Raw genomic sequence first — 26,698 nt, forward strand, 5'->3', positions numbered from 1 at the left:
ATGGCGCAGTGGAGGACTCAGGATGTCCAGGGCGGTGCCGTGGGGCCCGCATTTGCCATGTGAGTGTGCCGCGTGAAGCAGTGAGTTACGGTAGCCCTTAATATTTCCTTATGCTGTCCACAAAGAGTTAGTAACTTTAAAGTGTTTCTTTTTAAGGAAGATATAGAATTATGAAAAATGTGTATTGAAAAGTATTAGGAAAACAATACCCCCAGAAATGTTATCAGCAGTTGTTTAAAATGGAGGAGTTCTTTTTTATATATGATATTTTCTTTTACTTTCGAATTTTTTTTTTTTTTTTTTTGCGGTACGCGGGCCTCTCACTGTTGTGGCCTCTCCTGTTGCGGAGCACAGGCTCCGGACGCGCAGGCCCAGCATCCATGGCTCACGGGCCCAACCGCTCCGCGGCATGTGGGATCTTCCCGGACCGGGGCACGAACCCGTGTCCCCTGCATCGGCAGGCAGACTCTCAACCACTGCGCCACCAGGGAAGCCCGAGATTTTCTTTTTTTAACAATAAACCCTGTTTCTTCTAAATCAAGGGTAGTGGGGGAAGAAGCAACCATCGTTTTGAGCCCTTAGTTTGGTGCCCTGGGTTCCATCTTCTCTGACACCGGTGGGCTGTGCTGTGGGAATCTCCCCCTTACTACTGGGAGGGAGGCAGCAGGACTGGGGTCCTTGGCAGCCCTCACGTCCCAGATTCCTGCCCTGCCTTCCCCGACTTCAGGCACTCTGCCCTCACCAGCTCCCAAGCTCAGCCTTCCCCTGGGAGGCTCAGGGAGACCCCTGCAAGGACAAAGCGCAGGGCTCCCCCTGCCCCCTGCAGGCAGGTGCCTCAGCTCCAGGGTCAGCTGCTTCCATCACTTACAAAGGACAGGTGGAGCTTCTCTCCCCTATGGACTGGGGGTTCCCGAGACTTTCAGCGAGAGAGGACAGAGGGCCAGGAACATAGCACAGGTCTGAGACACAGGAAGGTCTGTGTTCACAAGGTCTCTTTCAGATGGCAGGGACAGAAGCCCGAGTCCAAACAGGTTAAACCAGAGCTGGAAGGTGCAGGGGTGGACTTCAGGCACAGCTGGATCCAAGAGAACATTCGCTGCTCGCTTGTGCTTTCGTGGAAGCTCCCTTGCTGGGCTGGGAGGGTGCCGGGACCCCAGAGGCCCAGATCACCGGCTGGAAGAGCTGGCTTGTTTCTCCAGCGAGGCATCTCCCTCCCCAGGATCTGCAATTGTTCCCGACCAGTCAGCCAATCCTTTCCATGTGTCTGGGGACCTGGATTTCTTCTTGCTCAGAGACCAGGAGCGGAATAAGTCTCTATCAGTGAGTATCTGTCGAGGAGTAGCCTGTCCGCAGCTCCTTCCTCCCTCACACGGCAGCAGCCACACTGCCCTTTGCTCAGGTCACTGTCTCACTCTGGAATAGTCAATGGCTCACCGCTTGCGATGAAAACCACTCGCAACTGCCTGGCCCCAGGTCTCTTGTCCCACTGTCTTACCAGCTTCATCACCACTGTTCCTGGGCTGTTGTCAGGCTGGGGGAGTTTCTGTGGCTACAGCCTCAGCCAACATGCCTTAACTTCTGCTGTCCCCTGCATGAGGTGCTGTCCCCTCCTGAGACTCTCCCTGACCTTCAAGGCCCTAGGAAACCCCCTGCATGCTCTAACCTTGCACAGTCCCCCTCACTGGAATTCTGGGAGGCCAGACACACACACACACACACACACACACACACACGCCCCAGGCCGTGTTTCTGGGACATACTCTCACATGCACAGGCAAGGCCTGCGTCCCGGGCTCCCTCATGGGCTGACTGTGTCCACCCCAACTCAGGGCTCAGCATCTGAGATTCCTTAGAGCAGTGGCTCCCTCTGTGACCCTGACCAGGACCAAGGACACACAGGGACATGCAGGTCCTCCAGCCCCACCCCTGTGCCTAGGATCCAGGCGGTGCCATCGGTGTTCCCCACCTCCTGCCTGGAAGGCGGAGCGACAGAGACATAGAGCCACTCTGAGCGGCACTCATGGCAACACGCACACACAGGACTTCCCCTTTCTCCACCAGTGCCAGCACAGCCTGGACATTCTTCTCCCTGCCTGACGCAGCCTCAGGGAGCCTCTGCCTTCCTTCCAAAGCCCCTGTCCCCACCTCACACTCCTCTACCCAGCACAGCCCCGACCTCCTCACACTGACCCCAAGCAGCTGCCCAGTGTCTTTAAATTGCAGACCTCCTGCCACTGGAATTCTAGCGGGTGACATTTTCCTAACTTCATTGTACACGGATGTGCAAATTAGGGTCCCGCCACAGGCTAGAGGTGGAATAGGTGTTGCACGCAGCAGGGCCAGCAGGAAGTAGAATTTGACCAGGGGAAGCCAAATGAAGACCCACGTGAGGGCTTATCTGATCGGGCAGTCGGGGTCCTGAGCCAGCAAGATCCCTAGGGCTTGGACAGCAGGAGGGGCTGGGCACTAGGCCTCGGGAAGAAGAGTCCCTCACCCCACCCTATCCTGAGACCCTCCCAAGTGAAGGGCTGGGGCCGGATGCAGTCCTGGGGGTGGCTGGCCAGAGGCCATGCAGGGTGGAGAATAGGTCGGGAGGTGCAGAGCCCCGCACGTGACCACGGGCTGCCCACAGTGAGTAGGGAGCTTGCAGATCAAACTTGGGATTTCCAGTTTCTTTTGGAAACTCCGAGGATCTACTTTCCCTCAACGTCGGTTTGTCAAGATTTAGCAAATCACAATACAAGACACTCAGTTTAAGTGTGAACTTCAGACAAACGAGGATCATGTCTAGTGAGTGTGTCCCTGCACCACTGATCTGGAATGCGTATCTGAGCTGGCATCCTGTGGTTCATCTGGCGCCCCGCCTCCCTGTCAACCGCTGGGCAGCTGTGCTCAGATACCCAGAGCAGTTCCCGCAGGCTCACAGCCCCAGGGTCTTCTCCGCAAGTCACTCCGCACGTGCGCGCCTCCGCAGCGTGCGCGCTTCCGAAGCCCCCGCCGCCCCGGACAGGGCGCCGAGGAGAGGGCTGGTGGGCGGGAGAGGGGTGGGTGGCCGGCCCCGCCCGACCCCGTTGCCCTACACCGCCCACCCCAGGATCGGGAGCAGAAGAAGCAGCTGCGGGTGCACGAGAAGATGACCTACTCGTCCAACGTGGCGGCCAAGCACGCCAGCCTGCGGCGCGAGCTGCAGCTGGAGGACGAGGTGGCGGAGCAGGGGGCGCGTGCAGAGCAGCTACGCATCTTCCACGAGCAAACGGCCTGGAAGCTCTCCATGACCCGAGGTGCGCCCCGCCCCCCGCCCCCCAGCCATGACGCCCCAGAATCCCGTCTTCGCCCTTGCGGTCTGAGCAGTGCGTTTAAAGGGCTCGGGAGATGCGGGGCTGTGGTGCAGTGTGCGTGTGTGGCCGGGGTCTTCTCTGTGCCTGACCTTTGCCTCCCGGGGTACAAGGATGAATTCCACATGGTTTGCTGCTCTAAAAGCCTTTGAATCCCAACATTGCACGCATTCTGAATGCTGACCTGCACAGTGAACGCAGGCTGGACAATGTATAAAATGTAGGCACTTCCCTTGGTGGCGAGCATTTGAGCTTCAGCATTGAATGGCTTCTCTGTCCTGGACAAGTCAGCTTTGTACCGCAGCTTCCGCTCCTGGCTGGTAACAGTACCAGCCTCATGGGTGGTCAGGTTCAATGTCTTCAGACACTGCAGGTACTGAGAGGGAGCTATGTGTGTGTGTGACCTGTTATTATTTTTATGACCCTGTAGGAAATCTGAAGTACTAAAAATGCACTAATACCCTGCCAGTGAAATATAAACCAGTAAACTAGAAAGAAGCAATTGAGATCAGAGAGCCCTGGACCCCATGGGCTACAGGGGCCCTGAATGTGAATTTGAGCGTGGAGAGACCGCCAGCCTCTACCCCTGACGCCCGAGGCTTGTTGTTTTGGGTAGGAAGCCCTGAGCTTGCTTGGATGTTTTGTGTGTGGAGCTCTGCACCAGGGAAGCAGCGCTGCATGTGTTTTGTCTCTGCCTCACTGTCCATTTCTGAGACCTGGGAGCAGCAGGTGGCATCTGGGTGGGGAAAGCTGGACCCAGCAGGTCTGACTTCCAGTGAGGAGCCCGGGGAGGCCAGGCCAGACCTCAAGACTGAAAATGGAACTCGTGTACCACACCGGCTTCTTCGGGAAAGGAGAGGATTTGAGGGAAAAGGCCGAGAGCCCCACGGTTCCATCCACAGCTGGAGGCCTTCCTCTCCAGAAAGGCAGGGAAGGAGGCCCGCATGGGCCTTGAGCCCAACTGCGGTGCCTCCCTGCTTGTGTTCTGGAAGGTACACGTAACTTCCACCTGGCTGAAACCCTGCCAGGGTAGACTTAGCTGCTGCCCACATTGTGTGCTTAGGGAACCCCAAGGAGAGATCATGCTGCCCCATCTTTCTCTCACCGCCCCCATTCTCTCACTGTCCTGGCCGATAGACCTTTCATTATTAAGTCCAGCCAGGTAAAACTTCCAGGGTGGGCGTGTCCAGAGCTTCATTCCAGGTGAGAAGGGTGCTACAGCAAGAGAGACTCGAGTCAGACATACGGAAGGACTTCCCACCTGGCCGGTCTCTAGCCATGGAGGCTGTACTATGTCAGCAGAGCCTGCTTTCCTTTTGCTGGAGCCAGAGCTGGCTCTCTCGCAATCCCTGTAGTAATCTGGGCCTCACAGCCAGGCGTAGCACCAGGCCGGCAGGCCGGCTCCGCACTGCCTGGCTATGCCTACCCAAGGCTGCAGGCTTGGGTCTCTCTCCCACTTCCTGCCCGCCCCAGATGCCTTGTGCCTCTTGTTGCAGAAAGGAAGATGGAACCTGATAACATACACAGCTACATCGCCCAGAAGCGGCAAACATTCCTCCTCCAGGTAGGCTGGCTGCCCCGCGGGCCCAGCGGGCTGTCCCTGTGCGGAGCGTGACTCCCGCTTCGGTGCTCTCAGTACGCCCTGGATATGAAGCGGAATGAGATCCAGCGGCTGGAGAGGCTGGCGGCCAAGGAGGAGGCCGAGCTGGAGCGGGCGGAGAAGTTTCTGGAGAAGGACGCTGCTCGATTTGAAGAGTTCCTCAGGGAAAACGACCGCAGCTCCCTGCAGGCCCTGAGAGTGTGAGCTGCCCGGACCCCAGCCTGTGCACACCCACCACCCAGCCAGCCAGGCCCCTCCTTGGCAGCTCCCCAGCCTCCCGCCTTGACTGAAGGCAGAGTGCACACCCCTCCTGCACACCCTGTGATTGGCTTCCTCCCCGCCCCACCCCCAGGGCTGAGAAGGAGACCAAAGCGAAGATGGAGACGATCCTCGAGATCCGCGATCTGACCACCCAGATCATGATCATCAAGAGGTGAGGTCAGGCGGCAAGCCGGGCCCTGCGCCGTCCGGGCCGGCACATCTCCGGGAGCCAGAGGAGCCCCATACAACACACACCTCTGAGCCTCTGCTCTCTAGGGACCCCAAGCCCTGTGGGGCTTTTTCAGATGAGGCGACCGAGGCCAGGAGAGAGTCGGGGGCCTTCCTGAGGCCACACCACCGGGGCAGGGCTCGCTCCACCTTGAGAGCGGCTGCAACTCAGGGGGTGTGAGCCGCGCTGGTCCCGGCAGGGCGGCCTCCTTCCCCGCACACGGAGTTCCGGCGCCTGTCCTTCGGGGGAGGCCTGGGAGCTCTGGGCCCGGCCTCCCCTCCTAGGGGCCCAGGGACGGAGCCTGACTTCGCCTGTCCCCTCCCGGGTCTAGTGAAATCTCCAAATTTGAAGACACTCTGCAGCGTTACAAGATCTACAAGGATTTCCTGTACAAGCTGTCGCCCAAGGAGTGGCTGGAGGGACAGGAGAGAAAGCGCTTAGCTCTCACAAGGACCAGGGAGGCGGTCGAGGCCTCCAAGGAGAACGTGCTGTTCTCTACACTCGGGGACAAAGGTAGCAGGAGAGAGAGGGCGTGCCGGGTGCCCCTAGAGCCTGTGTCCAGCTGGCTCCAGGCCCCTTCCCCTGCTCGCAGAGCTCCCCCACCGGGTTCAGCCCACACACTCCTGGGAGAATTGCCGGCTCTCAAAGCAAACCTTCCTCCTGCCGCTGAGGGGGACCTCGGGGAGGGTCCTGGGGAACTCTGTGCCCCTGAGCCATCTGAGAGTCCTCCCGTGCTTCCTGTAGGACCAGAGATCAAGGGCCAGACGGATCTCAGAGGTATGTGGCTGCCCCAGGTTGGAGGGGCCCTGCTCCGGGCTGGGGCAGATGGACAGCCCTCCTTTGCTTCCTCTAGAGGAGCAGGGCCCAAAGAAGGCCACCAAGCTCCTGCAGGTGCCGCAGCTGAGGCAGGTCCCGCCCAGCACTGTCAGCCACCAGGGGGGCCCCCAGCCCAGTGGGCCTGTCAGGCTGGACCCCAGGTGAGTGGGCTTGGTGGGGGGTGGGCGATGGAGGTGACTGGCCTGCTGTGGAGCGGCCCCCAGTGGCTCCGGCCGGGGCACCCCAGCCGGGGTGAGAGGGTCAGGAGGGGCTGTTTCTAGCCTGGACGGTCTGGAGTCAGACTTAAGCCTGAAAAGCGAGATGTTTCCCAAGCAAAACTTTCTTTTTGTCTGATTTGGTGAACTTGAGTTGGGGTGGCCCAGTTGGGCGCTGGTGGGACAGTCAAAGGTACACAGATGAAGCAGCTAGGTGGGCGCCTGGGACAGGACGCACCTGCCCACGCCCTCTGTGGCAGGAGTGCCGGCTGGCGGCTGGCAGAGCCTCTGAGCCTTTCAAGAGAATCAGGAAGTCTGGATTTTCATATGGAAGTCCCAAATTTTAACTGTGACAGTTACTTTTAAGTCTTTTAAAAAATATGGTAAGGGACAAGCAAATCAGACAGATTCAGACCCGGTGACTTGCCCCATGGTCCCTCCGACACTCTACCTCTGGGACCCCCAAGCCCCCCGGGCTCTCCTGGGTCTCTTCCTGCAGTGCCCCTCCACCCCCCCACGCCCGCTGTTCTCCAGCTGTGACAGGTGACAACGGGACAGACCTCCTGCCCCACTCCCTCCTCCATGTCCCCTCACTCCTCCAGCCCAGCCACCCCAAACCCCGGCCCCTCCTGCAGAGCTGCCCACGCAGCGGGGAGGGGACTGGGGCCCTGAGCAGCCAGGCGAAGCTGGAGCCCTGGCTCCGCTTCCAGCACCTGCCCTCGGGGCCAGGGCTGCAGAGGCCAGGAAGTTTCAGCAAAGCACTGCCATGATCGCACTCGGGTCTTCTGCTACTTTCTTCTCTGATACTGTAGTGTTGTGGACATATCACCAACTGCACAAGCCACGCACGTGCAGCAGGTTAACTCTGGTCCCAGGAACCCCTGTCGGGGGTGCTGTTTCCAGCTGAAGAAGTTACATGTGTGTGCTTCCTTGCCCTACGTTGCCCTCAGCCCTGGAGCTCCCAGCAACAGGCTCCTGTCGGGACAGACCCTGAGAACAGAGGTCTGGGCCCCGCCCTCTACTAGCCATGTGACCAGGGCCACTGAGCACGTGTGGGCAGGTTGTGGGCTGCATGAGGCACTTGGCCGAGAGGGCAAGTGGGGGCTAAAGCCCAGCCCAGCCCCAGGCTCTGTCTTCCTGGAAGGAGGATTCTTAGAAGGGCACCTTCTGGGCCAAGAGTGACCTCGGCAGGTGACTGGCTCTCTGAGGAGCATGTTTCTCATTTGCCGAATGGGCATCAATGTGCAAACGGGGTGGGGCACAGGCCTGGGAGTGTGTTAGCTGTCGGCGTGGGCCCTGCGCTGTCATCTCTGTACTTCACGATGGTCGGGGCCTGGAGTCTCTCAGGCCTCGGCCCAGCTCTCCCCGGCTGCAAGCCACCCTCGCCAGCCGCGGGGCCAGCAGAACCTGTGTGTCTGCATAGGGTGCAGGCTGGAGCAGGCCAGGAGGGGTGACGAAAGCAGGTTTGAGGTCGGTCCAGGGCCCCCTGCAGTGTCGCGGCCCAAGCAGCCTTTCCTGTGGCCTCTGGGCCCGCCCAGCCTGGTCCCTGCCCCGTGGCATGCGTGTCACAACAGCTGTGCGTGGGACCAGCAAGGACACGTGGCACGGCCGAATCTGACAGAGGAGGTGGGCAGAAGAGGCGCACGGTGAATGGGGAGCCGCAGGTGCACAGCTGCTGAGCACCCGGAGTGCGGGAAGGAGCTGGTGGGGAGGGGCAGAGCCGCCTTGGGATGGGGGCTCACAGGCCCCGAGGGTGCGAGCTGTAGTCTGACTGGAATGAGAGGAGCTAGTTGGGTGCTGACCCTCTCCCCCTGGCTGCCGTGTGACAGCTGGGGGCCGAGAGGAGCCCAGCGCCACCTTCTCGGCAACTTGAGGGACAGAGGAGGGGGCGAGGGGCGGGTGTCACGCCCTCAGGCCTCCCCGACCCCGTGTCTCCGCAGGGCCTGTTCCACCCTCCCCGTGCAGGAGGACCCAGAGAGCGACGGGGAGGTCAGTGCCCGCTCTGGGCGGGGGCTGCAGGAGCCGGGCCCACGCCGTCCAGCAGCTCCACGTGGCTCTGGTTGCAGGAGCTGCAGCTGTACTTCACGGAGCCCCAGCAGCTCCTGGATGTCTTCGTGAAGCTGGAAGAGCAGAACCTCTCACTGGTCCAGAACACCCAGGAGATGGAGGAGGCCTTGGAAGAGCTGAGCTTCACCCTGAAAAACACCCAGATCCGCATGTAGGTCTCACGCCGCCAGGCGCCCGGGCAGCGAGGGGGGTCTGTCACTGGCTTTCCTCCTGGGACCTCCCACAGCAACTGGGAGCTGGGCTGTGCACTCCCCGCCCTATGCATGGCTTCAGTTTTCTGGAAAGCTCCATTTGCGGACTTAAGGCCTGGCTCTGGGGAGAGGGTGTGTCTTCTTGGGCAGGGGGCTGGGGTTGGGAGCAGGTCAGGCCCCTCCCCACCCTGGAGCAGCCTGTACGCAGAGAGGGAAATCTCCAAGGCCCTCTCGCGCAGGGCCTTATTGCTGACACTAGGACCCCCAGAGCTGGTCTGGGCAGGGTCAGGCCGGGGCACCACGTGAGGCCTGCTGGGAGCCAGGAATCATCCATTTATTCCCAAACAGTGGCTAAGCGCCTGTTCTGGGTCAGGCTGGGGTCTAGGCTCTCCAGGGATAAGGTAAGGCCCTGCCTCGTGAGCTGACGGCCCATGGGAGCAGACTTAGAGGCTCACAGATTTGACTTGTAGGTAGTAACACATGCGAGGAGGAAAAGAAAGAGTGACATAAGAAGGAGGCCGAAGTGGAGGGTTGCAGCAGATGGGAGAGGGTAGGGGAGGCTTCCAGGGGAAGGTGTCCTTTAAGCCAGGCACTTCCTGAGCAGTGGGAGGCCACATGGAGATCTTGGGGGAAGAGGGCTGCGCGCAAAGGGAAGGCATGTGTAAACACCCTGAGGTGGGAGCCGGCCCAAGGCTGTGAAGTCCCAGGGGAACCATGTTCTTCAGGGCTCAGTCTTGCTGGGCTGCATCTGCCCTGGAGAATTTCCTGCTGAGGGGCTCCAGAATAATACAGAAACGCAAGCTCTCAGGAAAGACGGTTTCCTGGAACCTGGGAAGTGGCAGAGATACAAAGAGAGATGAGCTGGGGAGAGGCAGGCGGCCTCCCAGACTCCAAGAACCTGCTAGAGGACATACACATGCACCCATAGGCCTCACCGCAGAATCCTGGAGGGGCTGTCTGGTAGCTGGTCTTCAGCCAGCTGAGCCATCCCCAAGATCACCAACAGTTTATTTCCAGAGGAGACACAGCCCATATGCATTTAACTTACATGAACTCAACCATCGTTTCTAAAATAAAATAAGGAAGAAAGAAAAAAGAGAAAGAAAACTTCGGGACTTCCTTGGTGGTCCCGTGGTTAAGACCTCGCCTTCCAATGCAGGGAGTGTGGCTTCGATCCCTGATCAGGGAGCTAAGACCCCACATGCCTCACAGCCAAAAAACCAGAAACTTAAAGCAGAAGCAATATTGTAACAAATTCAGTAAAGACTTTAAAAATGGTCCACATCAAAAAAATCTTAAAAGAAAAAACTCAAAAAATACAACAAACAATTTGAGTAGGGCTATTAAGGAAATTGTATTAATAATTAATAACCTTCCATGGGCTTCCCTGGTGGCGCAGGGGTTGAGAGTCCGCCTGCTGGTGCAGGGGACACAGGTTCGAGCCCTGGTCTGGGAAGATCCCACATGCCGCAGAGCAACTGAGCCTGTGCGCCACAACTGTTGAGCCTGTGCTGTAGAGCCCGCGAGCTGCAGCTACTGAGCCCGCACACCACAGCTACTGAGCCCGCACGCCACAACTACTGAGTCTGTGTGCCACAACTGCTGAGGCCCACATGCCTAGAGCCCATGCTCCACAACAAGGGAAGCCACCGCGGTGAGAAGCCTGTGCACTGCAACAAAGAGTGGCCCCCACTCGCTGCAACTAGAGAAAGCCAATGTGCAGCAACAAAGACCCAACACAACCAAAAATGAAAAAAAACAAAAAACAAAAACCAAAACCTTCCAAAACACAAGTTACCAGGGCCAGATGGATTTACTGGTGAATTCTACCAAACATTTAAGGAAGAGATAACAGTTTTCTACAGTCTCTTCCAGATGATAGAAACAGAGGGAATACCTCCTAACTCCTTCTCTAAGACCAGCATTCAGCGTTAACCTACCTAGTGACAAGACCAGACAAAGCCATTACAAGAAAAGTACAGTATCTCTCATGAACAGAGATGTAAAAATCCTCAACAAAATATTAGCAAATTGAATTCAACAATGTATAAAAAGAATTATACACCACGATGAAGTGAGATTTTTCCCGGGTATGCAAGGCTAGTTTAACATTTGAAAATCAATTAATGTAATCCACCACATCAGTAAGCTAAATAAGAAAAAAGCACATGATCATATCAATGGATGCAGAAAAAGCATTTGAGAAAATCTAATACTCATTCATCATAAAAACCCTCAATAAACTAGGAATAGAGGAGAATTTCCTAAACTTGATATAGGATGTCTATAAAAGCCCTACAGCTAACGTCATACTTAAAGCTTTCTTGCTAAGATCAGGAACAAGGCAAGGATGTCCTCTGTCACCACTCCTTTTCAACATCATACTAGAAGTCGTAGCTAAGGCAACAAGGCAAGAAAAGGAAGTAAGAGGTATACAGGCTGGGAAGGAAGAAATAAAACTTTCTTTGTTCACAGAACACATGGTCATCTGTGTAGAAGAAATGAAAGAATCAACAAAAAAACTCCTGGAACTAGTAAACTATTATAGCAAGGTAACAGAATACAAGGTTAATATACAAAAGTCAATCACCTTCCTATATATTCGCAATGAACAAGTGGAATTTGAAATTGAAGATGTATTAGCATCCCCCAAAATGAAATGCTTATATAGCTAACAAAATATGTACAAGATCTATATGAGGAAAGCCACAAAATTCTGATAAAAGAAAGCAAGCCATGTTTATGGGTAGGAAGACTCAAATATGTCAAAATATCGGTGCTTCCCAACTTGATTTACAGATTCAGTGCACTCTCCATCAAGATCTCAGCAAGTTGTTTTTATGGATGTTGAAAAACTGATTCTAAAATTTATGTGGAGGCAAAAGACCTAGAAGAGCCGACTCAGTATTGAAGGAGAAGATCAAAGTTAGAGGAATGACGCTACCCAACTTCAAGACTTAATTGGCAAGAGAAAAGACATAGAGATCAATGGAACAGAACAGAGAACCCAGAAATAAACCCACATAAATGTGATCAACTGATTTTTCACAAAGGGACAAAGGTCGTACGATGGAACAAAGATAGTCTTTTCAACAAATGCTGCTGGAACAACTGGATGTCCACATGCAAAAAAAAAAAAAAAAAAAAGGAATCTAGACACAGACTTTACACCCTTCACAAAAACTAACTCAAAAATGGATCACAGACGTACATCTAAAATGCAAAACTATAAAACTAGAAGAAAATATAGGAGAAAACCTAGATGACCTTGGGTACGGTGATGACTTTTTAGACACAACGCCAAAGAAGACAATCTGTGAAAGAAAGAACTGATAAGGTGCACTTCATTAAAAATATAAAATTCAGCTTTATGAAAAGCAATGTCAAGAGAATGAGAAGATAAGCCAGAGACTGGGAGAAGATATGTACAGAATATATGATAAAGGGCTGTTGTCCAAAATATACATTGTTAAAAATTTAATATTGTTAAAAATTGTTAAAATTTCACAATAAGAAATAAACAAGCTGATTAAAAAAATGGGCCAAAGATCTGAACTGTCACCTCATCAAAAAAATAGTCAGAGGGCAAAAAAACACATGAAAAGATGCTCGGCATCATAGGTCCTCAGGGAAATGCAAATTAAGACAACAATGAGAGGGAATTCCATGGCGGTCCAGCGGTTAAGACTCCGAGCTTTCACTGACGAGGGCTCGAGTTCTATCCCTGGTCAGCGAACTAAGATCCCACAAGCTGTGAGGCGTGGCCAAAAACAAACAAACAAAAAAACCCCGAAATACCATTACACACCCATCAGAATGACCAAACTCAGAGCACTGACGGCAGCAGGTGCTGGTGAGGTTGTGGAGCAACAGGAACTCTCATCATTGATGGAGGTGCAGCCACTTTGGAGGGCAGTTGGGCAGTTTCTAACGAAACCAAACGTACTCTTGCCTTAGGATTCAGCAGTCATGCAGCTTGGTGTTTACCCAAGGCGTTAAAATCTTAGGTCTACATCAAAACCTGCACATAGATGCTTATAGCAGCTTTAGTCATAATTTATTCAAAACCTGAGAGCAACCAAGATGGGTTTCAGGAGATACAACCAGACAGTGGAATGTTATTTGGTGCTAAAAAGAAATGAACTGTCGAGCCGTGAAAAGACGTGGAAGAAACTCAACTGCATATGACGAAGTGAGAGAAGCCAATCTGAAGAGGCTACAAAACTGTATGATTCCAACTATACGACATTCTGGAAAAGGCAAAACTGTGGAGGCAGTGAAAAGGTCAGTGGTTGGGCTTCCCTGGTGGCGCAGTGGTTGAGAGTCTGCCTGCCGATGCAGGGGACACAGGTTCGTGCCCCGGTCCGGGAAGATCCCACATGCCGCGGAGCAGCTGGGCCTGTGAGCCGTGGCCGCTGAGCCTGCGCCTCCGGAGCCTGTGCTCCGCAACGGGAGAGGCCACAACAGCGAGAGGCCCGTGTACCGGAAAAAAAAAAAAAAAAAGATCAGTGGTTGCCAGGAGTTGGGGGGCAGAGGGATGAATAGGGAGAACCCAGGATTTTTAGGGCAGTGACAATACTGTATGTGACACCACAATGATGGGTAAAGCCCACATCCATAGAATGTGCACCACCAAGAGCGAACCCCAGTGTTAACTATGGATTCTGGGTGATAATGATGGGCCCATGTGCCTTCATCAGTTGTGGTAAGCGGACCACCCTGGCGCAGAATGCCAATAGTGGGGGAGGTGGGGGGCAGGGGAAATTTGGGAAATCTCTGCACCTTGCGCTCAGTTTTGCTGTGAACCTAAAACTGCTCTAAGATATGAAGTCTGTATTCAAAAAATATATACAACAGCAAATGAGCAGTGTATTCCCACAGTGGAAGCAAGAGTGGCCGTGTTAGAGACAGTGTCCTGAAACTCTCAGGAGTGCCACAGTGGAGTCAGGCAGAGCAGCCAGGGCTGGGCTCACGCCATGGCACCAGCAGGCGAGCGGATGGACAGTGCGGCCTGCCCACAGCACTGTCATTGGGTGTCCACCGCTGCTGTGACAAATTAGTGCAAACCGAGGGGCTTAAAGCAACCAGAATTATTCTCTTACAGTTCTGGAGGCCAGAATCATGACATGGGTCTTGCTGGGTTAAAATCAGGGTGTTGGCTTCGTTCTTCCCAGAGGCCCTGAGGGAGAGCCCTTTTCTGACCCTTTCCAGCTTCCAGAGGCCACCTTGCCCTTGCATTTTGAAGCCAGCAATGCCAGCGGAGGCCTCCTCCCCTCACATTGCTTGACTCTCTTTCCTGCCTCTGTCTTCCGTTTACAAGGACCCTTGTGATTACAGTGGGTCCAACCAGATAATCCAGGACCATCTCTCCATCTCAAGGTTAGCTGGCTAACAGCCTTAATTCCATCTGCAACCCTGGTTCCCCCTTGCCAGGTAATGTAATATATTCACAGGTTCGTGGGATTAGGGCACGGACGTGTAAAGGGGGCCGTTACACACCGTACAAATCTACTGAGCAGTAAAAAGGAACAGACTATCACGCCAGCCAGTGATGCGGGTGAGGGAAAGAAGGCAGGCACCAGAGAGCACCTACTATCTTATTAACCGGGAGGGCTGGAACCAACTGTGTTTGTGATCCATTGCTGCGTCGCAAATTACCCCAGAACTTGGTGGCTCAGTCTAACACACATGTATTATGTCAGGCTTTCTGTGGGTCAGGGACCTGTGCACGGCTGGGCTGGCTTCTCTGCTCCGGGGCCTCACGGGGACTGCTGTCCAGGTGGAGGCTGGGCTGCAATCGTCCCAAGGCTCTGAGCTCTGAGCTCGTGCACACGACTGTTGTCAGGATTTGGGTCCTGGCTGGTTCTAGGCCAGAGGCCACCCTCAGTCCCTGCCACGTGGGCTCCTGGATAGGGCAGCTTGTGTGCAAGCCGGAAAGCCAGCGGAGAGAGTCTCCTAGCAAGACGGAAGTCAGGATCCTCTGTAACCTGGTCACAGAAGGGACGTGCTGCCCACATTCCACTGGTGAGGGCAAGTCGCTGAGTTCAGCCTGAGTTCAGGGTGTGAGCATCTTTGAGAAGCCAAAGTGAATGGAGACTTCAGCCCATCAGGTGCCTTTGGCGGGGGAAGGGGAGGGAGGAGACCGAGGGGCACGAGGAAGTTTGGGGGTGTGAAAAGGCCCTGTGCCTCGATTATGCTGGTCCTTACACAGCGTGTACATTTGTCTAGCCCTGCCGTATACACAAAATGGTACATTTCTGATACGTAAATTAAACCGCAGCCACAAAATATTATTTGGTGAATTCAGGACTTCTTAAGGCTGACTTGGCCAGTTGCCCCTGTACATTGACTGGGCGCGTAAGGTTGCAGGACGAGCGGACAGGGCATCATATATTCTCTGTCAAGGGCACCGCACGTGAGGAGTCGCCTGTGACCCTGAGGGCGAACACCTCCTTGAATCGCACGCTGGCTCCCTGGCTTCCTGCCTCAGGTCCCAGCCCTTTCCCTGCTGTGAGTTGCTTGAGACGCTCACTCCCTGGGCCCTCCAAGGAGAGCCCAGACCAGGAAGATGGGCCCGAGACACACAAGAGACACAGGACAGGCTGAGGTAAGGACAGAGCCTGAGCGCCAGGGTCAGTTCTGTGTCTCCAGACAGGGCAGAGGTGATGGGACCAGACAGAAGCCAAGCGAAGGTGCTCAAGCCAGAGGGAACCCGAGCCCCTCCCAGCTGTGCCATAGTGACCACAGGAGCAGGAAAGAGAAATTAAGCCTCAGTCCCTTCCTGGAAACCACACAAACCTTCCTCCAAGAAGGACCAGCCCAACCAGGAAGTCAGAAAATGTGCAGGAAGGAATCCAGCAGAACCCCAGACACCATCGCTGGAGGTGAGGGTCAGCCCTGCAGCAGCTGGGGCCACCGGGACAAGGCCAGCCACACCCAGCAGGAAGTACTTGCCCATGCCGGCCTCGGCTGAGGCCACACGCCGTGTAGGCTGAGTCTTGGCAGCCACGCGAGGCACCTGCCGCCCATGACTGCCACTCAGACGTGGAAACGAGCTTCCATAGCCCGGTGGACACCAGCCCGCATGTCAGCCTCCGGCCCAGGCTCCATCCCGACACTCGATTAAAGCGACACAACTCACCTTAGGTCCCGGGACTGGGCTTGTGCTGACTTCCAGCTCTAAAGAGAAGCCAACAAAAACTGTCATCGGAAACAGGAGAAAAAACATTCACGAAGGGGATGAGTTTGAGAAATCCTAGTAAACGTAGACACTGTGAGAATTAGGAGAACGTCTTAATTCCTCTCTGGAGAGGCTTCAGCCCCGCCGGGGAAAGAACCATCGGGGCACAGGAAAGCCCACCGGGGTTAAGGGCGTGATAAGGACTGAACATGGCCGGCAATCAGGCAGGCAGAGTGGGCAGTAGGCTGGGACAGCTACCAGAGCTCCAAGGAGAAGAACAAGGTGGCAGTGCAGGAGAAAGGGCAGGGCCCAGGGCTGTGCCTGCAGGTGACGAGTGGGAGGAATTCCAGGTGCCAACAGACGGAAGGCAGGAGAGGCAAAAGCCAGTGCACCGGCAGGTGAAAACCGCCCTGGACTGAACCCAAGGCCCAAGTGCAGGGACAGGAGCTCACACTGGACACCTCCACAGGGATAAGACCGAGAAGAAAAAGCTACGATGCTGGAGCAGACAAGGAAAACAAACAAAACCCAGGTCCTATAAAGGAACCAGAGCCAAGTGTGTGTCATTCGTTTCCTCCAGAATCCTAATGCCAGGGTCTAGGCGAGCACGGCTCTCAAGTTTGAGGGGTGAGAAGGATCTCTTCTTCTTCTTTTTTTTTTTTTTGCGGTACGCGGGCCTCTCACTGTTGTGGCCTCTCCCGCTGTGGAGCACAGGCTCCAGACGCGCAGGCCCAGTGGCCACGGCTCACGGGCCCAGCCGCTCCGCGGCATGTGGGATCCTCCTGGACCGGGGCACAAACCCGTGTCCCCTGCATCGGCAGGCGGACTCCCAACCACTGCGCCACCAGGGAAGCCCTGTAGTTTTAACTTCTTGAGGAACGGTTTTTCAATGTGAAAAGGCCCTATACCTTGATTATGCTGGTCCTTACACAGCATGTACATTTGTGAAGCCACATCGAATGGTATACGTAAAATGGGTACATTTCTGATATGTAACTTAAACCTTGATAACAAAATATTATTTGGTGAATTTAGGACTATTTCGAAGATCTGTTATTAGGTGGGTTAATGTTTATAATGTTTATAATTGTTATATCTTCTAGCTGTATTGAACCTTTTATTAATATATAATGTTCTTCCTTGTCTCTCGTAACCTTTTCTGATTTAAAGTCTGTCTGATATTAATATGGCCACTCCTGCTATCTTTCGATTATATTTGCATGGAATACCTTTTTTATCCTTTGACTTTCGACCTGCTTGTGTCTTTGGATCGCGAGTCTCTGATAGGCAGCGTCTAGCTGGGTCATGTGTTTTTACCCATTCTACCAATCTCTGTCTTCTGATTAGAGAGTTTAATCCATTTACATTTAAAGAAATTACTAATACGGAGGGACTGACTTCTGTCATCACGCTATATCCAGCTTTATAGCTCTTTTATTTTAATCTCTCATTTCCTGCGTTACTGTCATCTTTTGTGTTTAGCTGATTTTTGTAGTGAAACATTTACATTCCTTTCTCCTTTCCTTTTGTGTATGTTTTATAGCTCTTTGTGGTTGCCACGAGGATTACGTTTACTAACCTAAAGTTATAAATAACACTCAAATTTGAATCTCTATCAGCTTAACTTGAATAACATGCTAAAACTGCTCCTTAACAGCCCCGTCCCTACCCCTTTAAGTGGTTGCTGACGTCTTCATACATCGTGTGCCCCAAAACATAAGCTAACAATTCTTTCAATGCATTAGTCTCTTAAATTATGTAGAAAACAAGATTTGGAGTTACAAACCAACAAGTTTCAGTAATATTAGTTTTTACACTACTGATTTTTTCTTCTTTAAATGTATCAGTCTTATAAATCATAGAAATAACAGAAAGTACAGTTACAAGCCTCTGTTACCGTAATACTGGCTTTTGTACTTGCTGATGTATTTACCTTTATTGAGATTTTTATTTCTTCACGTGGCTTCAAGTTACTATCAGTAACCTTTCATTTCACCTGGCAGGACTCCTCTGGGCATTTCTTGCAGGACAGCTCTAGTGGTCACCAAGTCCCTCAGCTTTTGTTCATCTGGGAATGTCTTGATTTCTCCACTTTTAAAGGACCCTTTTGCCAGATGTAGGATTCATGGTTGACTTTTGTTTTTTTCCTTTGAACACTTTGAATATATTGGCCTCTGTCTTCTGGCCTCCACAGTTTCTAATGAGAAATGTGCTGAAAATGTTATTGAAGATCCTTTGGATGTGGGGATTTGCTTCTCTCTTGCTGCTTTCAAGATTCTTTGGCTTTTGATTATCCTGTGATCGTTTGTTATAATGTGTCTCAGTGTAGGTCTCTTTGACTTCCTCATACTTGGAGTTCTTTGAGTTTCCTGGATGTTTATATTCATCCAGTTTGCAAACTTTTCAGCCATTATTTCTTCAGATATATTCTCCGCCTCTTTCTCTCTCTTCTCTTTCTGTGACGCCCACAATGCATATATTGGTCCTCTTGATGTTGTCCTACAGGTTCCTTAGGCTTTGTTTGCTTTTCTTCAGTCTTTTCCTTTCTGTTCCTCAGCCTCCATAGGTTCCATCGTCCTCTTTTCAAGATCACTGACTGTTTTTTCTCCCTGCTCAAATTTGCCTTTCAATCCCTCTAGTGAATTATTTATTTCAATGATTATGTTTTTTAGCTCCAGATTTTCTTTTCTGATTTCTTGTTAAGTTTTCTACTTCTTTGTGCATATTTCCATTTTGTTCACACATCATTTTCTCGACCTTCTCCACATCTTCTTTTAGTTCTTTGAGCATCTTTTTTTTTTTGTGGTACGCGGGCCTCCCACTGTTGTGGCCTCTCCCGTTGTGGAGCACAGGCTCCGGAAGTGCAGGCTCAGTGGTCATGGCTCATGGGACTAGCCGCTCCGTGGCATGTGGGATCTTCCCGGACCAGGGCACGAACCCGTGTCCCCTGCATCGGCAGGCGGATGCTCAACCACTGCGCCACCAGGGAAGCCCCTCTTTGAGCATCTTTTAACACAGTTTTTTAAAAGTCTTGGTAGTATACCTGCCATCATGTTTTTTTAAGGAACAGTTTGTTTGTTTTTCCTGTCAATGGGCCATACTTTCTCATTTCTATGTGTGCCTTGTGAATTTTTGGTAAAACCTGAATATTTGAGTCTAATAATGTGTTAACTCTGGAAATCACATTCTGTCTCTTCCCCAGGGTTTTCTGTTTATTGTTGCCATTGTTTGTTGGTTTTGGTTTTTTTGATTGTTGTACGCTATCTTTGTGCTGAGAATCAGCCTGAGGTGTAAACTTAAGGTCTCAGGTCTTTTCTGAGACTTTCCCTTGTGGATGCTGCCACAGGGATGGAGGTGGGGGATAGGTAGCTGTTACTGTGCTCAGTGCTGAAAGGGACAGAAATTAACACAGTTTTACATCAGAGTCTTCCCCTAGAAACTGCAAGCCTCAACAGACTCCAGAGTTACAGAAGAGCTCCATCACAGTTCTGCCAGTGCAACAGTGGTCTGGATGGGGAGGTAGACTCCTGGGGCTTCCTACTCTACCATCTCCCCCTACTTCAAAATATGTTATTTTTGTTCTTTTTGCTGCTATTTCTGCAGGAAAATGGTAACTCCTCTTTTGCTTGGTCTTTGAATGACCTTTATTCACATTTGGTTCTGCTCGCTTTTCTCTCTCTCTCTCTGTCTCTTTAATACCAGTTCAGCAAACTTTCTGAGTATATGTCCCCAGGTATTTATGAAGGGATTCCCTTTCTTGTTACTGTCTATAAAACCTATTATAACTTCTCCAGTTCAGCCCAGTGGCTCTAAAAAAATTTCAAACACATAAACATATACAAAAGTAGAGAGGCGGGACTTCCCTGGAGGCCCAGTGGTTGAGACTTCGCCTTCTAGTGCAGGGGGTGCGGGTTCGACCCCTGGTCAGGGAATTAAGATCCCACATGCCTCGGGGCCAAAAAACCAAAACGTAAAACAGAAGCAATATTTTAACAAATTCAATAAAGACTTTAAAAATGGTCCACATCAAAAAAAAATCTTCAGAAGTAGAGAGGATGGTATAATGAGTCTCCAGGATCCCATCACCAGCTTCACCAGTGATCAACTTGTAGCCAATCTCCCTTCACCTAGACCCCACCCACTTCCCTATGTCCCATATTATTTTTATAAATTTATTTATGTATTTATTTTTGGCTGTATTAGGTCTTTGTTGCTGCGTGCAGGCTTTCTCTAGTTGCAGTGAGCAGGGGTTACTCTTTATTGTGGTGCATGGGCTTCTTATTGGGGTGCATGGGCTTCTCATGGCGGTGGCTTCTCTTGTTGTGGAGCATGGGCTCTAGGCGCGTGGGCTTCAGTAGTTGTGTCATGTGGGCTCAGTAGTTGTGGCTCGTGGGCTCTGGAGTGCAGGCGCAGTAGTTGTGGTGCATGGGCTTAGTAGCTCCGCGGCATGTGGGATCTTCCCGGACTAGGGCTCAAACCCATGTCCTCTGCATCGGCAGACAGATTCTTAACCACTGTGCCACCATGGAAGTCCCTCCCATATTATTTTGAAGCAAATTCCAGGCATTGTGTCATTTAATCTTTAACTGTTTCAATAGATACTTCTAAAAAGATGAGGCCTCTTCAAATTAACCACAATACCATCATAGCATTAAAAAAAGAAATCCTTAATATTGAATATTCAAAATCCATAAATGGAGTTTTTCAATCATTAATTTGAATTAGAATCCAAATAAGATCAATACTCTGCAATCAGTTGTATCTTTAAGTCCCTTTCAACCCGTAGGTTCCCGCCCTGTGTGATCACTTTTCCGGTGGCAAAACGCTCCTCGGGTGCTGTGCCAACGTGATTCCGGCACGCAAACATGTACATGTATATTTAAATAGTTCTTTCCGTTATGGCTCATCACAGGGTACTGAGCACAGTTCCCTGTGCTCTACAGCAGAACCTTGTTGCTTATCCATTCTGTATATCATAGCTTAGATCCGCTAACCCCACACTCCCACTCACTCCGTCCCTCCCTCAACCTCCTCCCCCTTGACAACCACAAGTCTTTTATCTCTGTCTGTCGTCTGTTTCTGTTTCGTAGATAGGATCATTTGTGTCATATTTTAGATTGCACATATAAATGATGTCATATATTTGTCTTTCTCTTTCTGACTTACTGTACTTTGTAGGACAATCTCTAGTTGCATCCATGTTGCTGCAAATGGCGTTCTTTTATTTTTTTTTTCTTTTTTTACTTTCTGGCTGCACCCTGTGGCATGTGGGATCTTAGTTCCCCAACCAGGGGTTGAACCCGTGCCCCCTGCATTGGAAGCACGGAGTCTTAACCACTGGACCACCAGGGAAGTCCTATTACATTCTTTTTTATGGCCGAGTAGTATTCTATTGTATATATGCAACACGTCTTCTTTATCCATTCGTCTGTCCACGGACACTTAGGTCGTTTCCATGTCTTGGCTGTTGTGAACAGTGCTGCTCTGAAAATGGGGATGCATGTATCTCTTTGGGTTAGACTTTTGTCTGGATACATGCCCAGGAGTGGGATTGCTGGGTCACATGGTGGCTCTATTTTTAGCTTTCTGAGGATCCTCCATACTGCTCTCCACAGGGGCTGCAGCAGCTTGCATTCCCTCCCACGCTGTAGGAGGGTTCCCGGGGATCTTGGTAAGTGAAGTCTCTAGTTGGGCAGGTCCTGGGTGGGGCCTGGACCCTGCGGTTCTGACAGATGTGCCGGTGATGTGCACGCTGGTCTGAAAGGACCGACACTGAGCAGTGTGTCCCTCATGCCCTGCGTTTCCTGAGACTTTTCTCCTTTACCAGTGGGATCTGGTGGTAGAGAAAAGCCTGTGACCCAACAATTTGACATTTAAAGAGAACTAGTGGGGAATAGGTACCTTTTTATCCCAATTACCTGGAGAAGAAATAGAACAACAAAATTACCCCCCGGCCCCCAACCTGGTCCACGTAGCAGAGGTGCCGGCTGTAGGGTCACTCATGGGTCCAGGCACTGGACGTAGAGGAAGCTTTACAAAACAGGCTAGAACCGAGTGCAATCACGTACCCTTAGGAGATGCATCACTGACCCCAAACGCACCCGCCCTTTTGGTGGGCACTCAGGGTTGGAGGGGTGTCCGGCCTCTGTTATTGTCCCGGGCAACCTGCGTGCACCCCACAAGGGCCCGGGGGGAGGGTATGTGTGAGCTGCATGTGGCCTCTCAGGCCATCTGCCTCTGAGAGCCCAGGAGAGCTGGCCAGACCAGGTCAGGATCCCTCATGCTCAGGCTTCTGGCCTCAGCCCCACAGCCATGGGGCTGCAGCCCGGGGGGGCACTGGGAGGCTGAGGCCTGTAACCCTGTGGCGGGGCGTGTGACGGACCGGTGGCCCCCAGTGGGCAAAGGAGCAGCAGCCCATGGCACTTGGCCTATAAAGGAGAAAATGTCAGTAGGTTCCATCAACCAATGCGCAGAGCCACAAAATCACCGTAGGGGTAAGGGACACCTCTAGGCCTCCCGGCACTGCTGGCTGAGTGGCCAATGTCCTGCTTACCCTGGCCAGGACTTGCATGCAGCCGCCCGTACAGGACGGCCCCACGACCACCCTAAGAGCCAGGATTCCTGCTCCAGAAACCCCAACGTACAACGGTCAGTATCTGCCATGATTGTGAAAGATTTAAAAAACTTCTCAATATATTATTTCATGTAAGAGTTGATTGTTGCTGTCCTATTCCTAAGAGAATTGAAAACATGTCCTCACCAAGCCCTGTCCTGTCAATGTCCATAGCAGCATTATTCCCAAGAGCCTAAAGGTGGGCAGTACCCAGGTGTCCAGTGGTGAAGAAGCCATCAGCAAAGTGTGGCCTCTGCACACAGTGCACTACTGCAGAGTCATAAATGGACCACAGCGGTCACAGAAAGGAGTGAAGCTCTGATACGCGCTACAACACGGACAGACCTGAAAACATTATTCTGAATGAAAGAGCCAGACACAGAGGGACAAATGTCATGTGGCTCCATGTTACTGAGATATCCAGGAGGCAAAGTAGGGGAGACGGAAGAGTGGGAGTGACCGCCTGGGTTTCTCCCCAGGTGGTGAAAATGTTCTAAAATTAGATTATGGTGATGGTTGTACACCTTTGCAACTCTACTAAAAACAACTGAATTGTACACTTGTGAAGAATTTTATGGTGAATTATATACCTCAGTAAGGCTGGTTTTTGTTTTCGTTTTTTTTTTTAGTGTGGCTTGTTAAAGATCTTACATTTTCCTCCTGCATCTCACCAGCGCCTCTGACCCTGGGCCTCACCCAGCCCTCGGCATGCGGCAGAGGCCGGCAGGCTCAGAGCGGTGCTGGTCCCCCATCCAGGGACCGGGAGGTCAGCCAACTGAAGCAGTGGATCAACACACTGAGGATGTCCGTCGCCAGGGAGGAGGAGATGGCCGCGGAGCTGGAGCTCAAAGCTCGCATCTTCCATTTCGGCGAGTACAAGGGTGATCAGGAGGTAGGGCCTCTGGATGGACAGATGGCTGCCCGTGGGCGGTGGTGGGCAGAGGGCGTGTGGCCACAGGCCAGGGTGGGAGGGTGGAGGCATTCATGGGCACCTGCTGGGACGGGGCCCAGTGCCCAGAGCTCGGATGGTGGGAGAGCAAAGCCCCGGGGACGCGGTGCTCTGGGGCTGCCCTGGCCCTTGGCCAGCGTCCAGGCTCTGGGCCTGACCCAGGGGCACCACTGGACAAGGCCGTTGGCCTCAAAGCAGAACCAGCCATGTATTCACGCCCCGTGGACAGGCAGCTCCCCGACACACCTCCTCTATCCTTTGCTCCCTTCAGTGACTACATCAGCTTCTTAAACACACACAGTGTGTCTGGAAGTGACCCTGCCAAGAGGAGGGCAGACTTGGGGGCGGGGGAGAGAGTTCTGAGGGCACAGAGGCCAGGGATGTGTCCTGGGACCGGGCACACCCCTCCTGACAGCATGCCCGGGGCCCAGGGTGTGCACCTGCCTTCCTAGTTCATTCAAATTCCCGTTGAATGCCTACTGTGCACCAGGCATCGGGCCAGGTGCATGGGATGCCCCGAGAGCAGGCCAGGCGTCCGCGCCTCCTGCAGACTAGCGGGCACTGGCTGTGCCCTGTGCCTGGCCTGTGCCTGCTGCTCCTCTTGTAACCACCCCGTGGGACAGCGGTTGTTGAGTTTTCTGAATGCCAGGACAGGCTGAGAGAGGGGAGTCCACCTGCCCAGGGCTATACAGAAAGCAGGCCACAGAGCGTGGTCCTGGGGGGAGCTGAGGTCAGCGCGGGGGCAGGACAAGGCGGGCTCCTGGAATAGGGGACTGGGCCTCAGTGGGCACCCCGAGGCCCAGACATGAGCCCCAGTAGGTGCCGGGACCCAGGATCTGGCTGGCCACAAGAGGGCCAAGGGGTCAGGCACTCTGGCCAAGAGAAGTCCAGGCGTCCAGTTGTACCCCCCCCCACTTCCCGAGCCCCACTGCCTGCCGGGCAGGGCCCTGGGAGGTCAAAGAAGCCGCAGTGAGAGGTCTGGCAGGCTGTGGCACGGGGCCGGCCCAGTCCCGCATGGCCACACCGGAGGGGGGCCTCCCGCCTCGCAGGACAGGCTGCTGGAGAGCCTGAACCGCAAGGTGCTGGACGTGTACCGGCACTGTGTCGGCAGCCAGCAGGAGTCCAGCATGGGCACCGTGAAGATGCTGGCCACCATCGAGCACCAGCTGAACGAGCTGCTCGAGAACCTGGAGCGGGTGCCCCAGGTGAGGGTCGAGCAGGCCGAGAAAGCCAAGGAGAAGGAGCGCCGTTTGAGGTGAGGTCCCACCGGTCGTGCAGCTGTCTCTCAGCGGGAGGGCCTGGGGGGCGAGGGACCCTCACACCCCTGCCCCGGCTCTGGGCTGGCACTGAGGACAGAGGTCGGATGCGGCCCTGCCCGCGGAGCTCCCAAACCAGCGGCAGGACCTGGCGCTGCATGCTGAGGGAGGGGAGCCGGGATCTGGGGGCGTCTGGGGGCGTCTGGGGGTCCAGACGGGGTGGCACACTCAGCCCGACGGAGAAAGTCCCTGTTTGGGAGTGGGGCGTGTGGTGGTGTCAGGGGGCCTGGGAGCCAAATTGAGGGTGCGGCCAGCCGGCCTTGCCTCCGGGGACAAGGGACGGTGGCAGGCACTGTGCTGGCTGGACTGGAGGGGGAGAGGAGCTGCACTGCCAGAGCCCGGGATGGGGGGCGGTGGAGGGGGAAGGCGCCCGCTTGGGAGCAGCTGAGGGGAGCCTAGGTCAGCAGGGGACGCCCGGCTCCGAAGGGAGGCCCGTGGAGCTCCCCACAGGCACAGTGGGGTGCAGGCCAGTCCCTGGCCACCTGATTCATTCGGTCCTAGCAGAGCCCCGAGACACGGTCACCTGCAAGCAGCCATGTCTCTGCCACATGCACAAGGGCTCTTCCTGTGTGTCCCTGGGCCCTGCCAGAGCGGGCACTGGACAAAGGTTTGACGGCCACAAGTACAGAGGACGACACGGGACTCTAGAGCTTGCTGGGGCCTGGGCCTTCAAGGGCGGCGATGGGGGAGTGGATCGGTGACCAGGGATGACGAGCTAGGAAGTCGGGTCTCCCGGGGGCATGAGCCCAGAGCCGCGACCTGCACGGAGCAAGGGTCAGAAGCCAGGCCCTGCCCCCTGGCAGGGAGGTGGAGAGGAGTGGGCAGTTTTCTCAGAAGATGGAGGGCTGTGGCCTGAGGGCTGTGTGGGAGGGAGCTGGTGACTCGGTGGCCTTCCCTGGGCCTCTGGTCGTGAGCCCCTCTCTTCCTGTCCCCCAGACTCCGGGAAGAGAAGCTAATGCTGCAGAAGCAACTGCAGGAGGAACGTGTGCAGCGGGCCCAGGCCCGGGCCCAGGCCGAGGTCAAGAAGAAGGTGGGCGAGGTGGCCCTGGGGAGGCGCCGGGGCCCGGGAGGGGTGATGGCCTGCAGGCCCCCCGGCTCGCCCCCTTTTGCAGATGCTCTTGCTGAGGTCCTCGGGGGGAGATGGGCCAGCAGAGCGGGGTCAGGGTGGAGCAAGTTCTCCCGTTCCAGGCCCGCCGCCCCACCTGCCCCTCAGGACCTGCTTCCTCCGGGTGTCCTCCCAGCCCTGCCGGGCTGCGGGCCCTCCGCCCAGAGCGCTGGCACCCACAGCTCAGCCCCCACCCCAGGGTCCCACCTATGTTTCAGCCAGACCACAGGCCAAGGTCATCATCCCTCAGTAAGGGCCCCCCAACAGCTGCGTCCTCCACCACAGCAAGTGGGCTGGAGCGGCCTCTGGCCTCCGGCCCCGGCGTCAGGATGCGTGGCCCCTAAAGCAGGCCTGAGCCTCAACACGGCCCCAAGGACAAATGAGGACACTGCGGGGTCTCCCGTAATCCTTGCGGCAGGAGAGACGGGCCCTTCAGCCTGGCATTTCCCCTGAGTTTCCAGGTTTCCCCCCTTCTCTCCCCACGCCCAGCTCATCCCGGGGGGGCAGGCCCGGTCCAGGCTGTTTAGACTTCCTCCCCCGTAGCGCTCACAGTGGCCCCGGCCCGCCCACTGACCACGAGTGGCCACGAATGACCAGAGAGGCTGGCATGGGCCCTGGGCTTCTGGCGCACTCGGGCCAGGTGTCCAGACCTCAGCGCTGGGGCTCTGCGGTCAGGGCGCAGGCTCACGGCGTGCCCGTCCCCACAGAGTGGCAGGAGGCTGGTGTGCCGCTCGCGGCCGCCTGCCCTGCAGAGCAAGGAGGCGCCCAGGCACGAGCTGGCGGACAAGGACAAAGTGGAACAGCTGTTCTTCTTCACATAG

General features: G+C 54.1%; 1 protein-coding gene across 1 annotated transcript; it reads left to right on the top strand.

The window, feature by feature from the left end:
- CFAP100 (cilia and flagella associated protein 100) lies at nt 1-26,698 on the top strand. Its single transcript, XM_089919900.1, has 15 exons — nt 1-59; nt 1,032-1,320; nt 3,095-3,281; nt 4,832-4,899; nt 4,972-5,135; nt 5,288-5,368; nt 5,757-5,938; nt 6,170-6,202; nt 6,279-6,385; nt 8,371-8,445; nt 8,523-8,674; nt 23,264-23,399; nt 24,506-24,711; nt 25,709-25,802; nt 26,585-26,698. The coding sequence occupies exons 1-15, from the start codon at nt 1-3 to the stop codon at nt 26,696-26,698; spliced, it is 1,947 nt and encodes a 648-aa protein (XP_089776026.1).

Source organism: Delphinapterus leucas, chromosome 10 (assembly GCF_059928025.1).
Source record: "Delphinapterus leucas isolate spDelLeu-1000000601 "Yukka" chromosome 10, BTC_Dleu_Yukka2, whole genome shotgun sequence".
NCBI lineage: Eukaryota > Metazoa > Chordata > Mammalia > Artiodactyla > Monodontidae > Delphinapterus > Delphinapterus leucas.

Excerpts from the sequence above, each read along its gene's own strand:
- CFAP100 (XM_089919900.1), top strand. The coding sequence starts at position 1 with ATGGCGCAGTGGAGGACTCAGGATGTCCAGGGCGGTGCCGTGGGGCCC. Across the intron at positions 24,712-25,708 it reads GAGAAGGAGCGCCGTTTGAG|ACTCCGGGAAGAGAAGCTAA; the intron begins GTGAGGTCCCAC and ends CCTGTCCCCCAG. Across the intron at positions 25,803-26,584 it reads AGGCCGAGGTCAAGAAGAAG|AGTGGCAGGAGGCTGGTGTG; the intron begins GTGGGCGAGGTG and ends CCGTCCCCACAG.